The sequence below is a fragment of the Nannobrachium achirus genome (genome assembly GCF_963921795.1).
Source record: "Nannobrachium achirus genome assembly, chromosome: 23".
Lineage (NCBI taxonomy): Eukaryota > Metazoa > Chordata > Actinopteri > Myctophiformes > Myctophidae > Nannobrachium > Nannobrachium achirus.
The window spans coordinates 15083015-15100514 of record NC_137830.1 but is presented as its reverse complement, the minus strand read 5'-3'; the positions used below and the strand labels follow the sequence as shown (position 1 = coordinate 15100514).

The window sequence follows — 17500 nt, the reverse complement described above, 5'->3', positions numbered from 1 at the left end:
TTTAATCATAATACAACCATAGAGTATACGGGTATCTTGTGAGCCCTGATTAAAGTCCTGCACACTGTCTTCACTTACAAAAACTTTATTCTGCAACGTTTCGGTCTCTTCAGACCTTCATCAGGCATCTGTTGCCTGATGAAGGATGTGAAGAGACCGAAACGTTGCTGAATAAAGTTTTTGTAAGTGAAGACGGTGTGCGGGACTCCTTCCCTCCTTTCAGTATCTAGTACACTGTTCCGACACATCTGTCCTAGGTGTGCAAGAGGACCTCTCTTCTTAGCCCTGATTAAAAAAACTATTCTATCTAATGCAGTAGGCTTTGTTGTTGTTCAAAAACTCAAAAAGGTAAAGTATACCTGTGGAACATACCTAGCTCCATTATTTCCACGGTCAGAATGAGTTCATTGGCCAAATACAGTACAGGGAATTTGACAACACCTGCATTGCTCAGACAAAGTATAGAGCAAGAGTTAATGTGAGCATTGGGATCAGTGTGAACAGATCCCACGGCCCATGTTATAGTGTCACAATATTACCATGTATCATTATAATATTGCACTTCTTGAACTGTCTATAAAGTCTTAAAACAAAAGCCCAAGAGGCACTTTAGAGACGCCTGGAAACTCTTAAGAAACACTCGTCCTCCCAAACCGAATATATGATACACAGAGGAGGATGTAATCCTCTCAAACGAGGCTGTGGACTGGCCATTACTGCACACACACACACACACACACACACACACACACACACACACACATCTGGGTGTTGCTCACAGCCTCACACGTGCACGTACAATCATTACAGTGCTCTCATACAGCAGAAGTGAGATAAACACCACAGTTCTGTCTCTCACCTGGGTCGCGTTGCCAGGAGGGGGAATGTTGCACCAACGTGAGAGCTAAATACCACATACATGGTAACAGGAGTTGGTGGGGCTTGACGTGCTGGGGGCCGCTTGTACACAACCTTAACCCTGCAAGACCCGAATTAATTTCTACTGGCCAAAAATTAAAAAAAAAAAAAAAAATCAGATGGTGTTGTAGTCCTAATCACAGGAAAATGTAATGTTAAAAAATTAATAATGTTTTTGTAAGGTTTTATAGCCATAAATCATAAATCATAAATCATGCTCTAATTTGCATTTTGGGGATATTTTTCACAATAATAACACATGTACATGTTGTAGACATTCTAATGATCATTCTAATGAAAAAAATATTACAGGCATTTTACTTCTGTTTTTGTGAGGAATCGAATGTCAGCCTCTGTGGGGGGTATTTATATGCAAATATCGTGGCCAATGGCATTGTAATACTAAACAATAGGATTTAATGGTGATGTTAATGTGAAAAAAGAACAGGAAAACTATGTATAACATTTTTTTTTAAATGATTTAAAAGATGTTGCCAAAAAGCAACGCTGGGCCTTGCAGGGTTAAACCTGTCTGTTCTCATGTGGTGTGAGTCTGTCATCCATTGCTCCCGGAGGACTATTAGCTCTTGGGGAGAGGACTAACAAACCATCTCCACCCACCTCCCTACAGCCAAGAATGTGCTGAGGGCCACGTAAAAAGACCTTGCTATAGAATTTCTAATAGGAGGATAGAGCCTACATGTTCTCTCTCTCACAAGTAGCAGCCTGACACATTCCCCCACCCCCGTCTCTCTCTTAAGGCCATACATACTCCTTCCGAAGGCCAAACATTTCTTTCAGAAAGGGAGGTGATAGAACTACAAATTAACGTCCTTCCTAACTTTGAAAGAGCGGTCTAAGACGTATGCACCTCCAGGTGTCCTGACTCTTTGAACTTACGGTTCAGAAAGCCTGTCCGAATCGGAAGGTTTCCTGACGTTGGACGGAGCATGTGCCTTCACTGCTCCCGACCCCGGCCACTAGTGATGCGCGGGTCAGGTTTTTTTCATAACCCGCACGACCCACAGCCCGCACGAAACGTAACCCGCCCGCGCCCGCCCCGCAGAACAATATACAAATCAACGAATCCGCCCGCCCCGCAACCCGCATTTAAAAAAAAGATGGTATATCATCTCCAGAATAGCTCATCTGTATACGGCTCTTCTAAGTACCCAACGTCGCTTTACAGAAAGGTTTACAGTAGCACAATATTGTCAGGGGCTAAATAAACAAACGTGTTGTTCAAATTGGGGTTTAGCCTAAAAGACATTCATTCAAAGACGTTCATTCTCTCTGGGGCATCGTCGGGGTAAGAATGGCGTTTCAGGTTTTATGTCAATCATATTTATACAGCGCAGACAGCAAAAGACGGACAATATTACATTCTGTTGGTTATTGATTCACCAGATTGGAGAGATGGGATCATGGGAGCGACTCGAGGTGGGCGCATGGTGATTTTCCGATGGCCTTAAAGTCCGAGTGACTTAAAGTCCGAAAGGCTGTTCAATTTAGTAGCCTATAGCCTATATGAGAGCGGAGACACACAGGAGCAGGAGAGAAAGAGGAGGAGAGGCGGCTGACTTTGGATGCGCAGCATGTGATGTTTAAGATGTTAAACTTGGTCTCACACATCATCACACATAGGCCTATGAGTGATTACTTTGTTTGATTTGAAAGCATGATGGATAATAAAGACCTGGATGTTACCTCTTATTGTGTGATCCAGGATGGATGCAGTCAATTTGAAGAAATAATAATCCAGCATGGACAATACGTTTTCATTCACTTCTTGGCTGAAAATCTATTCTATATATAGCTATATGTCATTTTATAACCTAGTTTAAACTAAGGGAGGCGGGAGCTGCTCGACTCTTTTCAGACGAGCGCTGACACAATTGAGTGCGAGAGCTTAATTGAAATGACCTACATAATATATGCGCAGTGAACTGGAATTATATAATTAATTATTTGGGAGCAGGTGTGTAAAGATTCTAATCTATAAACATCTCAAATAGCTTTTATACTTTTTTTAATTAGATTTGGCCTTATATATTGATATGTGCTCAGATCTGGCTATTTATTTGCTGGCTTTTAGGCTAATTAGTTAATTGTTTTAATCAACCTCGATCTGCGCATGAGGGGGGGGGGGGGGGGGCTCTCTCTCTCTGAGACATCGTCGGATTCGGATCTCCGTGCCGTTGGACTTTCAGGCCGTCGCAAAGTATTTAGCAAAGTATTTAGCTATAAACGGACTTGTGTGGATGACAGAGACACATACGGTAAGTGAAATCCTGCTGAATTGTTTGTGCATTCTTCTGCTGTGCTCACATTGTGTCAAATGTTGGCAAAATGCGGTTCGCGGGCCCAACAGGAGCGGAATTGGGACGGTCCTCGCACCAAGGAGCGGAGGAGAAACCTCGCTCCTCTCTGGCGCATTTTAAAACATGCTCGCTCGCTCATGCTCGTATTCAAACGTTGTATTCTTATTCTTATAGGACTACTCTTATTAAGAATAAAAGGCAAATAAGAACAGGTGATTATTCTTATTTATTTTTTGCACATGAGAGTGGTGATAACCCGCCCGCCCGCCGCCCGCCAATATTGAGTCTCAACTGACTGTTAGAGTGGGTAAATATACAGCGGGTGATTTACAGGTATGTGCAAATTGACTTGACAAATGCTTCGACAACAACACTGCACGCACGCGCACACACACACACACACACACACACACACACACACACACACACACACACACACACACACACACACACACACACACACACACACACACACACACACACACACACATTTGTATAACTTGTCACAGCCCCTTTGGCCTTTCCTGCAGGGCCTGTATTGTCTGTGTAAGGTGTACTTCCCGCGAGTATTGTTTTCGTAGGATGCGAGACGGAAGACGCTACTTGTGACTAGCTGAAATAGGGGAAGGGAGCACTCGGCTGTGTTCACTTAGATTAGAACACGTAGACATGTCGGAGTTACATAAACTGAGGGGGGGGGGGGGGGGGGGGTTTGGGGGATGATTTACGATTCTGTGCCAATCGGGGACATAACTCAGACGGCGCTGAGTCAGCTCAAGCAGGCTTCGCAACGTTAGGCACAGCGACTCACTCGGCGTTGCCTCGTGTGGCTCAAGTCCCCCTTAGAGGCTGTGCCCCCGTCGCCTGTGCTGAAAACAAGCGCTCCCTTACATATCACGCCCTATGGAAAACAATAAACGACGGCTCCCCTGTGTGTGTTTCTCCCACAGACAACCCGAGGTTCCCAATAAGAGGCATTGGGAGCACCTTGCCAGTGCTCCCCGGGGCCCAAAAACGTTATCTAAATATTTCTAAAAATCTTTATTTAATCATAAAACAACCATAGAGTATACGGGTATCTTGTGAGGACCAGGAAAATGGTGCTCACAGTCTATTTCTCAAATTCTACTCTACTTAAACAAAAACACAAACGCGCTTCTTCGCTCACCCTCTCCGCAGACTGCGACGTTCCAAAGAAGATGGGTATGAAGGCCAGCCAGATGATGCAGGTGGTGTACATGGTGAAGCCGATGGGCTTGGCCTCGTTGAAGGTCTCGGGCACGCCGCGCGTCTTGATGGCGTACACAGTGCACGTGACCATCAGCAGGATGCTGTAGCCCAGGGAGCAGATCAGCGACAGGTCCGAGATGTCGCACTTGAGCACGCCGCGCGCCGCCGCCGGGTCCTGCGTGCGCTGCTCGCCATAGTCGACCACGGTGTGGGGTGGGTCGGCGCCGAACCACACGAACACGCCCAGCAGCTGCACCGAGATCAGCGAGAAGGTGATGACCAGCTGGGAGGCCGGCGAGATGAACCTGGAACACGCATGCACAGGGGAGGCGATGGGTATACCTCAAGAGGGCCTGTCCCAATTATTACATACATAACCACTTCAACCCCCGCATGCATATTCAAGGGGGTAACATTCACCAAAAATAGCCGATCTACAAGCTCAAAAAACGATTGGCTATTTTTGGCAAAGACATTTGGTATAGATGTAAAAAAGTGGTCGGACTACAGTTGTAACTCAAGTCCGTTTCATTAAGACTAGATGGTTTAAGTCAGGGGTGCCCCACTGCCCACACATTTTTGACTGGAGAGCTATTTTTAAAATGACCAGCTCAACATGATCTACCCACCCCCAAAAAAAATTACCTGGGGGGGCTTTGGAATAGTAGCGGCACTGACGTTACATATGACAAACACACTTGAAATGGGAAATGGAAGTGATACAAACGCACTTGAAATGGAAGTGATACAAACACACTTGAAATGGGAAATGGAAGTGATAGGTTTTTGGGTTCTTTGTAATGCTACTGACTTGAAACCAAAGCATTGCATTGTGGAGGTTTGCCTACTTTAGAAGCAGTGAAGTGAGCTGACAGGCAAGTAAAGTCTCCCTAATTCAAGTGACAGCTGCCAAAATGAGGGGTTTTGTGATTTGCGTTTATAATTATTTCCCTTTATATTAGGGGCATGTTATATGGTCTACCTGCACAGCCTTTGTGATCTACTGGTAGATCACAGTCTACCTTTTGGGCACCCCTGGTTTAAGTGGATAATCGCCCGAGCACAATTATACATTTTCTTTCATCTGTATGTATAAAAAAACAAAAGCTGGGTGAAATGAACAGAAATATCATAATTACGTTATTATTTCCACACCGATCTCTTTTGGCTACTTTCAAACTGGCGTCCCTGTTTTGGGCATTTAGGGCAAAAGAAATAAAGCGTGTAGGAAAATGTTCTTGTTCATAAATGTCTGTTTCTTTGTATATTTCTGTAATCAACATTGTATATTTATTTGTCATGTCTACCCTGTGCAATGTTTGTTTACAAAGCCTGAAAGGCAAATAGAAATGCTTCACATTTGCAATGCCAAACACACAGTTAATCATCAGTCACAATTATATTGTCGTTGTCGGGTGGAAACCTCGTATCTCCAAGTTTCAAATGTGTACGTTCTTTCGCAAAGTAAAGCCCTGCTTCATCATACAAGGCCGTCGCACAAAAGTAGTGAAAACAGCAGATCTACAAGCACACAACGCTGTGTGCTTGTAGATCGTCTGTTTTCACTAGTTTAAATCATTTTTAAAAATGATAAATGCAAAAGGAACGGTTTTGGACATACAAGGTTTCCACCCGACAACGACGATATGTAGGAGAATGAATCACCAAGTAAAAAGTCATGATCGTGAGAGAAAGTGTATTAGTTAGTTTAGATCTAGCACAAACTTAGTTATTATAATAAGGCACACAGATGATCAACTGCTACTCTGAGAAACTGGGAGATGGAACATCGAGTTCATTATCCTGTTCATTAACACTTAACTGGACAGTATGTGTTCATGTTTATCAGCACTGTCAATTGGAACTGTAGGTTAGGTAAGTGTGACACATAGCTGCGGAATCAGTCCAGCTGGTGCTAACAGACTGACAGTGTGGTCCTAATGAAAAGGAACCAACCACCAGAAGAACACCGAGTTTTATTGCATCTCTCGCTAGGTCGTCCTCGGTCGACCCCTCCAGCGCCGTTCTCCAGTCATCTCCGTCCTCCATACATCTTGCTATAGCCTGCCAGTACTTTCCATCCCTGATCCCTCGTAATGAAACGCCTGTGTGTTGGCCCCCGGGCTGTAGTAGTGAGCGGTCAGCCTCGTTCTCCTGGCTGCTATCTTCTCACTATTCCTTGGTAACCAGATGGTCATTGGTAGTTCTGCTAGTTAGTGTGGTTGCCACCAACCTGTGTTTTGTAAACTTTCTGATAGGGATGGGACGATAAGCGATATCGTTTATCGTGATAAAAAACACTCACGATAATCGTATCGTGGAGATTCAATTTATCGTGATATCATCCCCCGTCATGCACTGGGATCAATTCACCTTTTATTACAACAGAAAAGTGATGCTTTTGGTCACGCTTCACTTGACATCACAATATCTAAATGGTACGACGGAATTCATTTCCCAGCGGATTCCTTGTGACTCGCGCCACGGCAACCACACTTGAGATTTCCCAGAACTAGGGATGGGACGATAAGCGTTATTATCATTTATCGCGATAAAAAACACTCATGGTAATCGCATCGTGGAGATTAAATTTATCGTCCTCCGTCATGCACTGGATTCAATTCAACTTTTATTTGCCGAGCTGCATAGCCGGTACCACTTCTATAATTCTATAATTGGTAAAAGGTACACACTTGTTTTTTTCTCACTCTCTCAAATGTCTTTGCCAAAAAATAGCAGATTTACAAGCTCACAACGCGTCGCGTTAGGACGATCAACTATTTTTTGGAAATGTTCCGCTCCAGGATAATGGATTATCGCGATCTCGTAAATCACGATTTCTTTTGTCGCAATAATCGTGATATGACATTTTCATATCGTTCCATCCCTACCCAGAACTGCATCTTTCTAGTACTGGAATTATGTTTAGTGCTGCACTCAGCATTGTGACTACATATCCAGGGACTTCTGCAGGGCAGAATTCAGGGTACCATCATTCACAGACATAAAGGAGAACAGACTCTGCAGTCACAGAGAAGAAGCTGAGCTGGGGGAGGTTGGAGTTCCACACCATGCCGTTCAGAACCCTCCATGCGAGCACTTTACTCACTTTAAGATCTTGCTCTGAAGAGCTGCATTTGATCACCATTCTATAATCAATATGTAAGCCTATCTACAGAAGCTGACGTGATTCTCCAAATAAACAAGAGCATCGTGATATATACTGCACATCGTTACTGTCGGGCAGAATTAAACCTTGTCCGACCTCAATATTTAAATGTTTTGTGTTGTCATTTTGATGGGTCCTTGGCACTTAAAATTTGGAGAACTACTGATTTAGAATCTAGATTTGTAGAATCAGCCTCAGGCTCTTAAAGAGGTGGTGCCATAGTTTTGTACTTTTTCTGTTTTGTATGTGTCTATGGAGTTGACATTACTCTAATAGACCCCCAGGTGTGGTTACAATGTGAAGATTTGTCTTCCCTGTGTATTTTTGGTTACTTCCTGAAAGCTGAAAGACTGGGCCTCAAAAGGCCCAGTTGAAAAACACAGATAAAATGACGTCATACAATCAGCCCCTCCTCTTTTACCATTCACCCAACACTGTGGGTGCGGCTAACCAGCTGTGTCACCACCCACCTAACAACCAGGCATACTTAATGAACTGGTGGGTGTGGCCACATAAAAACCCAATTTTAACACTAACTTTTTTTTTTTTTTTTTTTTTTTTTTTAATCTTCCTCCTAGTATAATCATAATACCAATCATGTATTAGGGGGGAAAAATCATGACACTGCATCTTTAATGGGTTAAAATGGGTCAGGGAAAAAAAGACAGAAAAAAGGGAATCTCAACGCTGACAGGAATTTTGCAGCTGTGTGGAACGTGGATAGAATAGGGCAGTGGGTATAGGAAAAGTGCTAGTATACACACCCTCACCTACGCAAGCACCTCACGCCCCCCCCCAGCCTCACCTGGGCGCCGTCACCGACCTCTTCCCCTGCTCAAAGATGCGGTGTATTCGGTTGGTCTTGGTGAGCAGCGCGGCGTAGCTGAAGCACATGCCGAGGCCCAGGAAGATGCGGCGCAGGGAGCACACGCCCACCCCGGGCGCGGCGATCATGGGGAAGGTGATGGCGTAGCACAGGAAGATGCCTGTCAGCAGCACGTAGCTCACCTCGCGGCCCGACGCGCGCACGATGGGCGTGTCGTTGTGCCGCACGAAGGTGACCACCACGAAGCAGGTGGCCATGATGCCCATCACGGAGACGAAGACGGGGATGGCGGCCCACGGCGAGTGCCACTCCAGCTTGATGATGGGGATGGCGTCGCAGCCCGTCCGGTTGGCGTCGGGGCGCTCCTCGTACGGACACAGCTCGCAGGAGAACTCCGACGCCTGGCAAGGAGACGCCGGGGAGAGAGAGAGATGGAGAGAGAGGGAGAGAGGGAGTGAGGGAGTGAGAGATAAGGAGAGAGGTGGAGAGGGTTAGTGAAGTGAAAGCGAGAAAGGTAAAAAAAGAATGACACATTTTTGACAGGCTCTAACAATGGCATAGCAGTGGCTTCCCCCCATCCATCCTTCAATCCATCCCCCCATCCATCCATCCATCCATCCATCCATCCATCCATCCATCCATCCCAGGAAACCTTTCACGCACACTCCCAGTAGGCAGAGGAAAAACCTCCACCCCAAATTCTCTCAAATCGTCCTCAAGGTGATGTTATAACAGGCCATGGGGAGAGTGTTATAACACGCTCACAAATGTTGTGCAAAACTCACACAAACCATTACACATTACATTATCTCTGGAGTCATTGTAGTATATTCAGGGGTTGTGACCTGTCCACCTTTTCTCCAGCAGTGATATGAGGCGACACAAATAGACGGCAGACAATAGTCCTCGTTTCACCCGTCACAGACCGGGCTATATGGGTTTATTACATACAGCAGATCATACAGGGTAGGTTGCAGTCAAGCATCACGGGCTAATTGACCAAGGATCATTGTGTGGACCATGATGTTGGCAAAGAGCCCCGATTCTCTCTGTTGAACCCCTTTTATATCCCCCAGTCTAATGTGTGTCTTTGTACGTGCATGTTCCCCGTGCGCGTGGCATGTGTGCTGTTAGAGCGCCACCAAGTCTAGAAAATGTGTACATGAAGGCAAATTTAGGTGACATGCGTTCCTCACAGATTAGCATATATGGAAGGAATGACCGGTAGACCCCGGCCAGCTGCTCACCTTCTGACCCTAGTTCATTAGTCAGTATCAATGTTACGTGCGTTTAGTGCGTCCGACGTGCGTGGACTAAGGTTGTGTATATGATGTCTTTGTTTTGACCTCCACACGCACGGCCTCACGATGTATGTGCGTTGTGATGCCTAAGCATTTTTGGGGACCTGAGGGTACAAAGGAGGCTCCTTTTTAAGGTCCTGAGACGGACAGCTGTGTGACCAGAGGAGATGCATCAGTCATACTACAGGACTTCAAGCCCACCGGGCTGTCACACTTAATGAGCAGGGTGTACATTTACGCTTTGTGTGTACCAATACACTCTCATTTCCATAGCAACGTATGGCAGTATTCTGCATCATGTACTGTAATCAAGATGTATCAGCCGGATTTGTCATACAATCTTCTGATTTACCGAAAATGTTGTGTGCCCTGGGTAGGCAACAGGGACGTGCAGAGAATGTTAGAGGGAGCAGGGGCTGACATTTCTAAAAGGGCCTTTTGGTGAAAATATAGAAAATAGCAGACCTCCAAGCTCACAACGCGTCGCAGCAGCTTGGAGGTCGGCTATTTTCGGTGCTTGATACCACACTGAACCTAGCCTCGGAAACCCAGGCTTCTTTGGCGATAGGAAGAAAAAGAAGCCTGGGCGATCGTGTTATGATCACTGTTGGAGGAAGTGTAGAATTTCCCTAACCAATCAGAGTGCAGAGAGCGTCGCACCGAATGTGTTGGCGTCATAACGCAGCAGCGTTCTCTGCGCTGAGCAGAGGAGCAGATGGGGGTGGGGGGAGGAGAACGCATGCTATTGGCCAGAGACTCGCGGAGAGATTCGCCGCGCCCGCCCATCTGCCTACACAAACTGGTCCGCGTTAGGTTAGAGTGCACTGAACAAAGCATAATCAAGTCAATACAGGAGATGTGGCGTAACGGCATGGATTTCTACACAGAGAGGGCAATTCTTTCAACATAAGATGCTGCATTCAACTTCAGGATAGTTTAGACAAGGCAATTCTCTTGAATGCTGCCTTCAGGTATGGCATGGAAAGAGGGCATTTGCATTTCTTTCACCATAGTAAAACTGCATCCATTGTCTGGAGAGGGCACTTTTTTACAGACGGCTATGTGTGCCTTATAGGCAACCCAGCAAGGCGGAAACACACTCCAAGGACCACTCTTTTCTAGTTTTATTATTACTTGTCTATGTGTGCACCTGCCTGGTAGGCAACCCAGCATGGCAGAAACACACTCCAAGGACCACTCTTTTCTAGTTTTATTATTACTTAATTATTACTAGTTATTTTTGTATTATTGTTTTATTATTATTCATTTACCGCTTGAAGATAAAACGTTTGAGAACAGCTGGCCTCGCCTGCTTGCACGCTGCTCACTCTGCTGAGCCAGTTCTTCTAATTGAACTAGAAGGATGAGAGGCAGCTAAATTGTTGTTTTTCCTTCCCCTACCCCCCACATCTCCCCCACAAGCTATAATTAACAAGGGTGATGCATTTAATAAATTGGCCAACGCATTTTGTCTGCCCACAAATTGATCAGCTGCTGCATGCGTTTCAGCTGCAGTGTGTTATGTCTGTCTGTGTGTGTGTGTGTGTGTGTGTGTGTGCGTGCGTGCGTGCGTGCGTGCGTGCGTGCGTGCGTGCGTGCGTGCGTGCGTGCGTGCGTGCGTCTGTGTGTGTGCGCGCGCGTCTTGCCGTATTGGAGGCGGGTAACTGTGGCATCTCACAGTCCATAATATTGACACATACACATCAATCATTCACTGCTAATGGAGCAACAAGTGTAAAGTGTCACTCGCAGACAGTCCTCTTGCACTACTATGTGACTGGGGACAGGATTGTGTCATTGTTTGTGTCATCTGTCACCAGGCTGACATGGACTTACACATTGGGCTACATTCTGAGTAACGTTGGATTCTTCGCAGTTTGATAAATATTGCAAAGTAACAGTGACACTTTGCAAAGAGACGGGTTGTCTGTGCAATAACCCCAGCAATGCTGTGCAAGGGTAACATGTTGGCCTTATGGTAGGGGTCTTCATCAGGGGGTCCGGGTTACTACAGGGGTCAACCAAAAACTTTGTGTGATGGGAACTCTTTTTGTTTTTTTGTTTTTTACTTGAGGGGAACATTAGCTCAAGTGCGAGACGCTGTGAGTTCGTAGATCGGCTATTTTGGCAAAGGGGTCTGGTGTAAAGGTGAAAAAAGTGCAGACCAAGTACACGTTTTCTAAGTATAGAGGGTTTACGCGGTTAGTTGTCTGAAAATACACATTAACATGAATCCAACACAACACAAGTCCATGAAATCTATGAAAAAGTATAATCTGCATCATGGGAGGGGGTTGTCCCTGATTCACCTCTCTCTAAGCTAAGAGGTCCTTGGCCTGGAAAACGTTAAAGACCCCTGCCCTATATGGCCTTTGCCAGGCCATGTAAGGCCCAGTTTCATGCCCCCCTTATACAGACTCAATGACTTAAGACACGCGTGCATGTGAAGTCCACGAGGGCTGTCACATTTGAAGAGGTTAAGTCAGTGAAGGCTCTGGCTGAGCCCTTTATGTGCCCTCTCTGTAATTCAGCATCGATGCAGTCTTAGCCTAGGGGAAGTACCCACAGTTCATAATGTTGCACAGTAATCACTGGATATCAGGGGAATACTCCAAACTTCATTAAGTATGCTTTCTTGCCGTTCTCAAAGTGTGACGGAATGGAGGAGATGTCTTTAGTAAAAATAAGGGACGCAAGTTGAGAGATGAGGAAAGTAAATATGGAAAATGGAAATGCAATTTACAAACCATAATCTAAACACAAATACTAATAATTGCGACCGTAGGTCGCAGTTTACTGTCAGAACCGGCAGTAAACGCCTGACACTGTGATTCCCCAGACACATCACTGTGACATCACAGGTGACATCACAGTGATGTCAGATACACAGAGCAGGGATCTCCATATATGGGCATAAACAGGTGACATCACAGTGGTGTGGCTGATTCAGACAGAGATCTACATGTATGGGCATAAAAGGTATTGTATGTTGTGATGTCATGAGAACCACACTAACAGAATCCATATACTGTATATACGCACTGACTGCAAATAAAGATACTGTATGTTGCAAAGTGATGCAAAGTGTCATGAATGAAGGACTCATCTTAGAACATGTCCCATTCCTTTTATACCATTAGGAGCCCTTGCAGCCTTTCACCGTCTGGAACTGGACCAACAGTATTTGTGCTTTCCTTTGCTGTGTGCTGCTTTTTGGTTGGTAGGAGGATGACAGTTAGGAGATTGGAGGCACCTGGCCATTGCCTCCATTAGCAGTGGTTTGACACAGACCCCCATAACTCTGAGAGTGCACAAATGGAACTGAATTGACCGGTAAGCTGGGTCCATTTGGTCCCATTTGTACACTCTCGAGTAATGTGTACACTGTCGAGGCCATGGTGACATACAGTAGACATTTAAATTTAAATGACAGAAACTGGTCCCTGATGCTGCCAAGATGGTTAAAGCAGATATATCAGGTGTCTAGAAGTATTAAGTGAAAACAAGACTGAGATGAAATTTGCAGTCGGCTACCCATTTCCCATTTCATCTGATGTGAAGTGGAACATTTTGTGGTTACAGCAGGGACAGTATTCTAAACTGGAATTGGCTCCTCAAACAGTAATACAATTAATGTTTTAATCTCTCATGACAAATATCTTGTAGCCTAATACCAATAATTAAAGTAGTTATAGCGGTGACTGAGACAACCTTCTGAAAAACAAAGGCACTGACAGCTGTGGAAGTGAATGTGCACATTCGCACGTGCACAACTGCTCTTGTATATATCGTTAAGTCGGGTTTTGCCATATTCGCCAACCAGAAATGAGTTTGACAGCAACCAAAAAACTGCGCTTTGTTTACAAATTCATCTAAACCATTAAGACTCCCTAAATTGGCAGATAAGCGACCGTCAGGTCAAATACACAAACTTTAGAAGGCAATGGTAGCCAATCAGGAGGGAGTATGGGAAATGGGACAGATCCATGTTGATGACATGACTTTAGAGATACTGTGTAGCCTACCGCTTTACGTGATGTTAGGGCAAAATCTGTAGGAGCAGTGTACAAAAATGTGTTTTTGAAAAATCGGCCAGATGGTGGCGCTAGATGGGACAGATGCATTTTGATGAGATGACTGTAGAGATACTGTGTAATGCTTTGCGTGATTTTAGGGGAAAATCTGTAGGAGCAGTGTCCAAAAATGTGTTTTGCAAGACTTTTTGCAAGAATCGACCTCATGGTGGCACTAGAAGAGTGTGGCAGCCAATGAGTGTGTGTGCAAAGTTTGGCATGGATAGGGGAAACGGTGACGGAGATATGAGAAGGGGAAAAATGTGATGTGACGTGACGTGACGTGGCGTGACGTGACGTGACGTGACGTGACGTGATGTGATGTGATGTGATGTGATGTGAGCTCCAGACATTCCAGACATTCTGCATTTCGTCACTGTCGAGTAGAAACCTTAGTTTCAAATGTGTACGTTTCTACGTAAATTAAAGCCTGGCTTCATCATACAAGACTGTTGCATAACACTAGAGAAAATAGCAGATCTACAAGCACACAACGCTGGCGAGGTGTTGTGTGCTTGTAGGTCAGCTATTTTCACTAGTTTAAATCATTTTTAAAATGATAAATACGAAACGGTTTTGGACATACAAGATTTCCAACAACGATATTTGCTGCAGCCTGGAGCAAAAGGTTAACAAACTCTCACATTACGAAAAACAACCCGCTCCCTGATAAGTGTCATTGTCTGCTCCCTCTCACCTATAGCAAAAACTTTACATCAGGATAATGTGCACTCAGTGTTTCCTCACAGTATGCATTTGATGGAAGGGCAACAGTATGAAACCGTGGTGTTATCGGTGATGGAATTCACAGTCGACTCGGTTCTTTGCCTCTTGGCCTTGTGCGCTGTTGATGGGTACAGTTATTTTGAGCGTTCAATGTAGTTGAAGTAAATGTTTAGTGAAAAGTGTTCTAAACACTCCACACACACCAGAGGTATTCCACATTCACATCTCAAAGCTCTTTGGAACAAGCAGGTGTCCACTCCTAGCCAAAAGCATGCCTTGATAATGTGTCAATGCGTTCTAAAGGCAACATACCGTAGCCATGTGATGAGGGCGTGGAAGGTACTCCCTGTACACTTATTGGCATACAACTAGAATGGCACTGACTGAGATGGCAGAAGCGGATACTGCATTGCCCGGCTTGGGTAAACAGCACAGCTATAGTTCCTTGCTGCACAGGGCTCAAGCTTCTGACAGGGTGCCTGTCTTGTTACTTGCGCCAGCCAGTGAAGCAAGGCGCAAGTATTGTTTTCAGTTTACATGTCGCGTCCTCTGTGGATATCCAGAGTATAAATAGGCTACCCAGACTATAAATAGGCAACCACACTCGCAATTTCCCAGAAGGACCCAGTGTGTATATATACGGTATATATATAGTTCCCAAAACCAGGGGGGTCCCCAAATCATTTTGGGGGAGTCCCTAGATTATTAGCCTAAAATGTGCGACATTGTTATCTCACTCGACAGTAGACAAACCAACATACAGTATAAGTGACAAGTGTATTATAGTATCTGCACACTTTTAAGACTCTTTTAATACCAAATTTACCAAATTGTCAAATATTAATATGTAAGAAAGAGGCAAACATTCAGAAAATAACCGATCTTGTAGTTCGGCTATTTTTCACAAAATGCATCTGTGGAACCGAGTCAAACTAAATGTAATGCCCACAAATCCAAGTGCTTGTCAGGGAGGGGGGGTCCTCAGTTCAGATATGATTATTCTTGGGGGTCGCGGCCTGAAAAGTTTAGGAACTCTTGGTGTATAGTAGTAGCATACCTGGAAGTGGTATCCCTCACAGCGTTCACAGTGTAATAGTAGCATACCTGGAAGTGGTAGCCCTCACAGCGTTCACAGTGTAATAGTAGCATACCTGGAAGTGGTAGCCCTCGGCTCACAGTGTTCACAGTGTAATAGTAGCTTACCTGGAAGTGGTAGCCCTCGGCTCACAGCGTTCACAGTGTAATAGTAGCATACCTGGAAGTGGTAGCCCTCACAGCGTTCACAGTGTAATAGTAGCATACCTGGAAGTGGTCCTCACAGCGTTCACAGTGTAATATTAGCATACCTGGAAGTGGTAGCCCTCACAGCGTTCACAGTGTAATAGTAGCATACCTGGAAGTGGTAGCCCTCACAGCGTTCACAGTGTAATAGTAGCATACCTGGAAGTGGTCCTCACAGCGTTCACAGTGTAATAGTAGCATACCTGGAAGTGGTAGCCCTCACAGCGTTCACAGTGCCAGCAGCACGGAACTCCTTTCACCACCTTCTTCCTCTCTCCTCTCCGACACGGCAGGCTGCACACGGAGGGTGGAAAAGAGGGGTCTCCTGTCCTCCAACGCATGGCCTCCACCTGGAAGAGAGAAAGACGAAGCAAAGGAACGGGAGAGCAGAGGTGAAGAAGAGGAGGACCATGACATCTGACTGGTTGAAATAGGCTCAAACGAACATGACGGCACACCTAGCCATTTTGAAATTAAACTAATCAGAATATAAAAATCAGCTGTGCAAGTGACTAAGCTAGCAGTTCGCATGGTAGTGATGGGAACAATCGTTCATTTCGTCTCATCAAAGCACTTTGTTCTCGTTCAAAGCGTGAATGATAATCACTTCCCCGTTTCTCAGTCAATCAGTCAGTCAGTCAGTTAGTCAAACAGACACTCACTTCTCCTCTGACGGTTTCCGTCAGAGAACAGACTCTGCCTCTATCAAGTGAAGTGATCCATGTAGAATGTTCTGATGCTATACTTTACTTTAGTTTACCTACAGTAAAGTAACTGCAGCCAAAGAATGCTAGATAGTCATACAGAGACTGTGTGTGCTATACTGTGCATGCGTGCAGTGGTGTAAAGTAACTAAGTATATTTACTTAAAGGTGATACACCATGAAATTTCACTTTTCCTATTTTAAAACCTTTTTTTGGGGTCCCACTAGCACCTTCTAACCTCACAAAGTCCCATTTCTGACCATTGTGTCTTTCTCTGGTTTTGGGTAGGTGGAGGTTAAAAGCATCCCACGGTTTCTCAAAACAGGCTGTCCAGATTTGCTGCCGTCGCTGACGTCATCGACGGCCGTTTTTGAAGAAAAAAAAAACTTTCCAAAAATGCTCTGAGAGCCATTCAAAAATGAGAGAGGCTCTCTATTCAGGAGTGGTAATTTAGCCTCAAACCTTTTGAAAAACGTTTTTTGGGAGATAAACAATATGACATAAATAATTTTTAAATGCATGGTGTATCACCTTTAAGTACTGTACTTTACTTCCAATACTTTTACTTCTGCTTCACTAGGCTATAGCCTTTCTCAGATTCAAATAGTGTACTTTTATGCCACTACATTTATTTGAAAGCTTTAGTTAGCCTACTAGTTACTTTGTGATTTTTTTATTATGATTACAAAATACTTTAGCTATATATCATCTGCTATTTTCAAAAGATGTTTGTAGCTATTTGAAAATGAAAAGCCTACTTTTACTTTTGGGCTACTTTAAGTACATTTTGATGACAATACTTTTGTACTTTTACTCAAGTACATTGTGAAATCCGGGCTTTTAACAGAGTATTTCTTGCTGTATTGATACGTTTACTCAAGTAAAAATGTCTTGTCAACAATGTGAATTAACATATTAATCACCCATTCAACCTGACTGAGCGCATGCAT

At 44.6% G+C, this 17500-nt stretch overlaps 1 protein-coding gene across 1 annotated transcript in view; it reads right to left on the bottom strand.

The window, feature by feature from the left end:
• grm8a (glutamate receptor, metabotropic 8a) overlaps window positions 1–17500 on the bottom strand; it is a gene marked incomplete at both ends in the record, with an annotated part of 299416 nt that overhangs the window by 31432 nt on the left and 250484 nt on the right. Inside the window, 3 exons of the mRNA XM_080753986.1 lie at window positions 4408–4774; window positions 8444–8865; window positions 16049–16195. Coding sequence (XP_080610112.1) covers window positions 4408–4774; window positions 8444–8865; window positions 16049–16195 — 936 coding nt within the window. The remainder of the gene's footprint in view (window positions 1–4407; window positions 4775–8443; window positions 8866–16048; window positions 16196–17500) is intronic.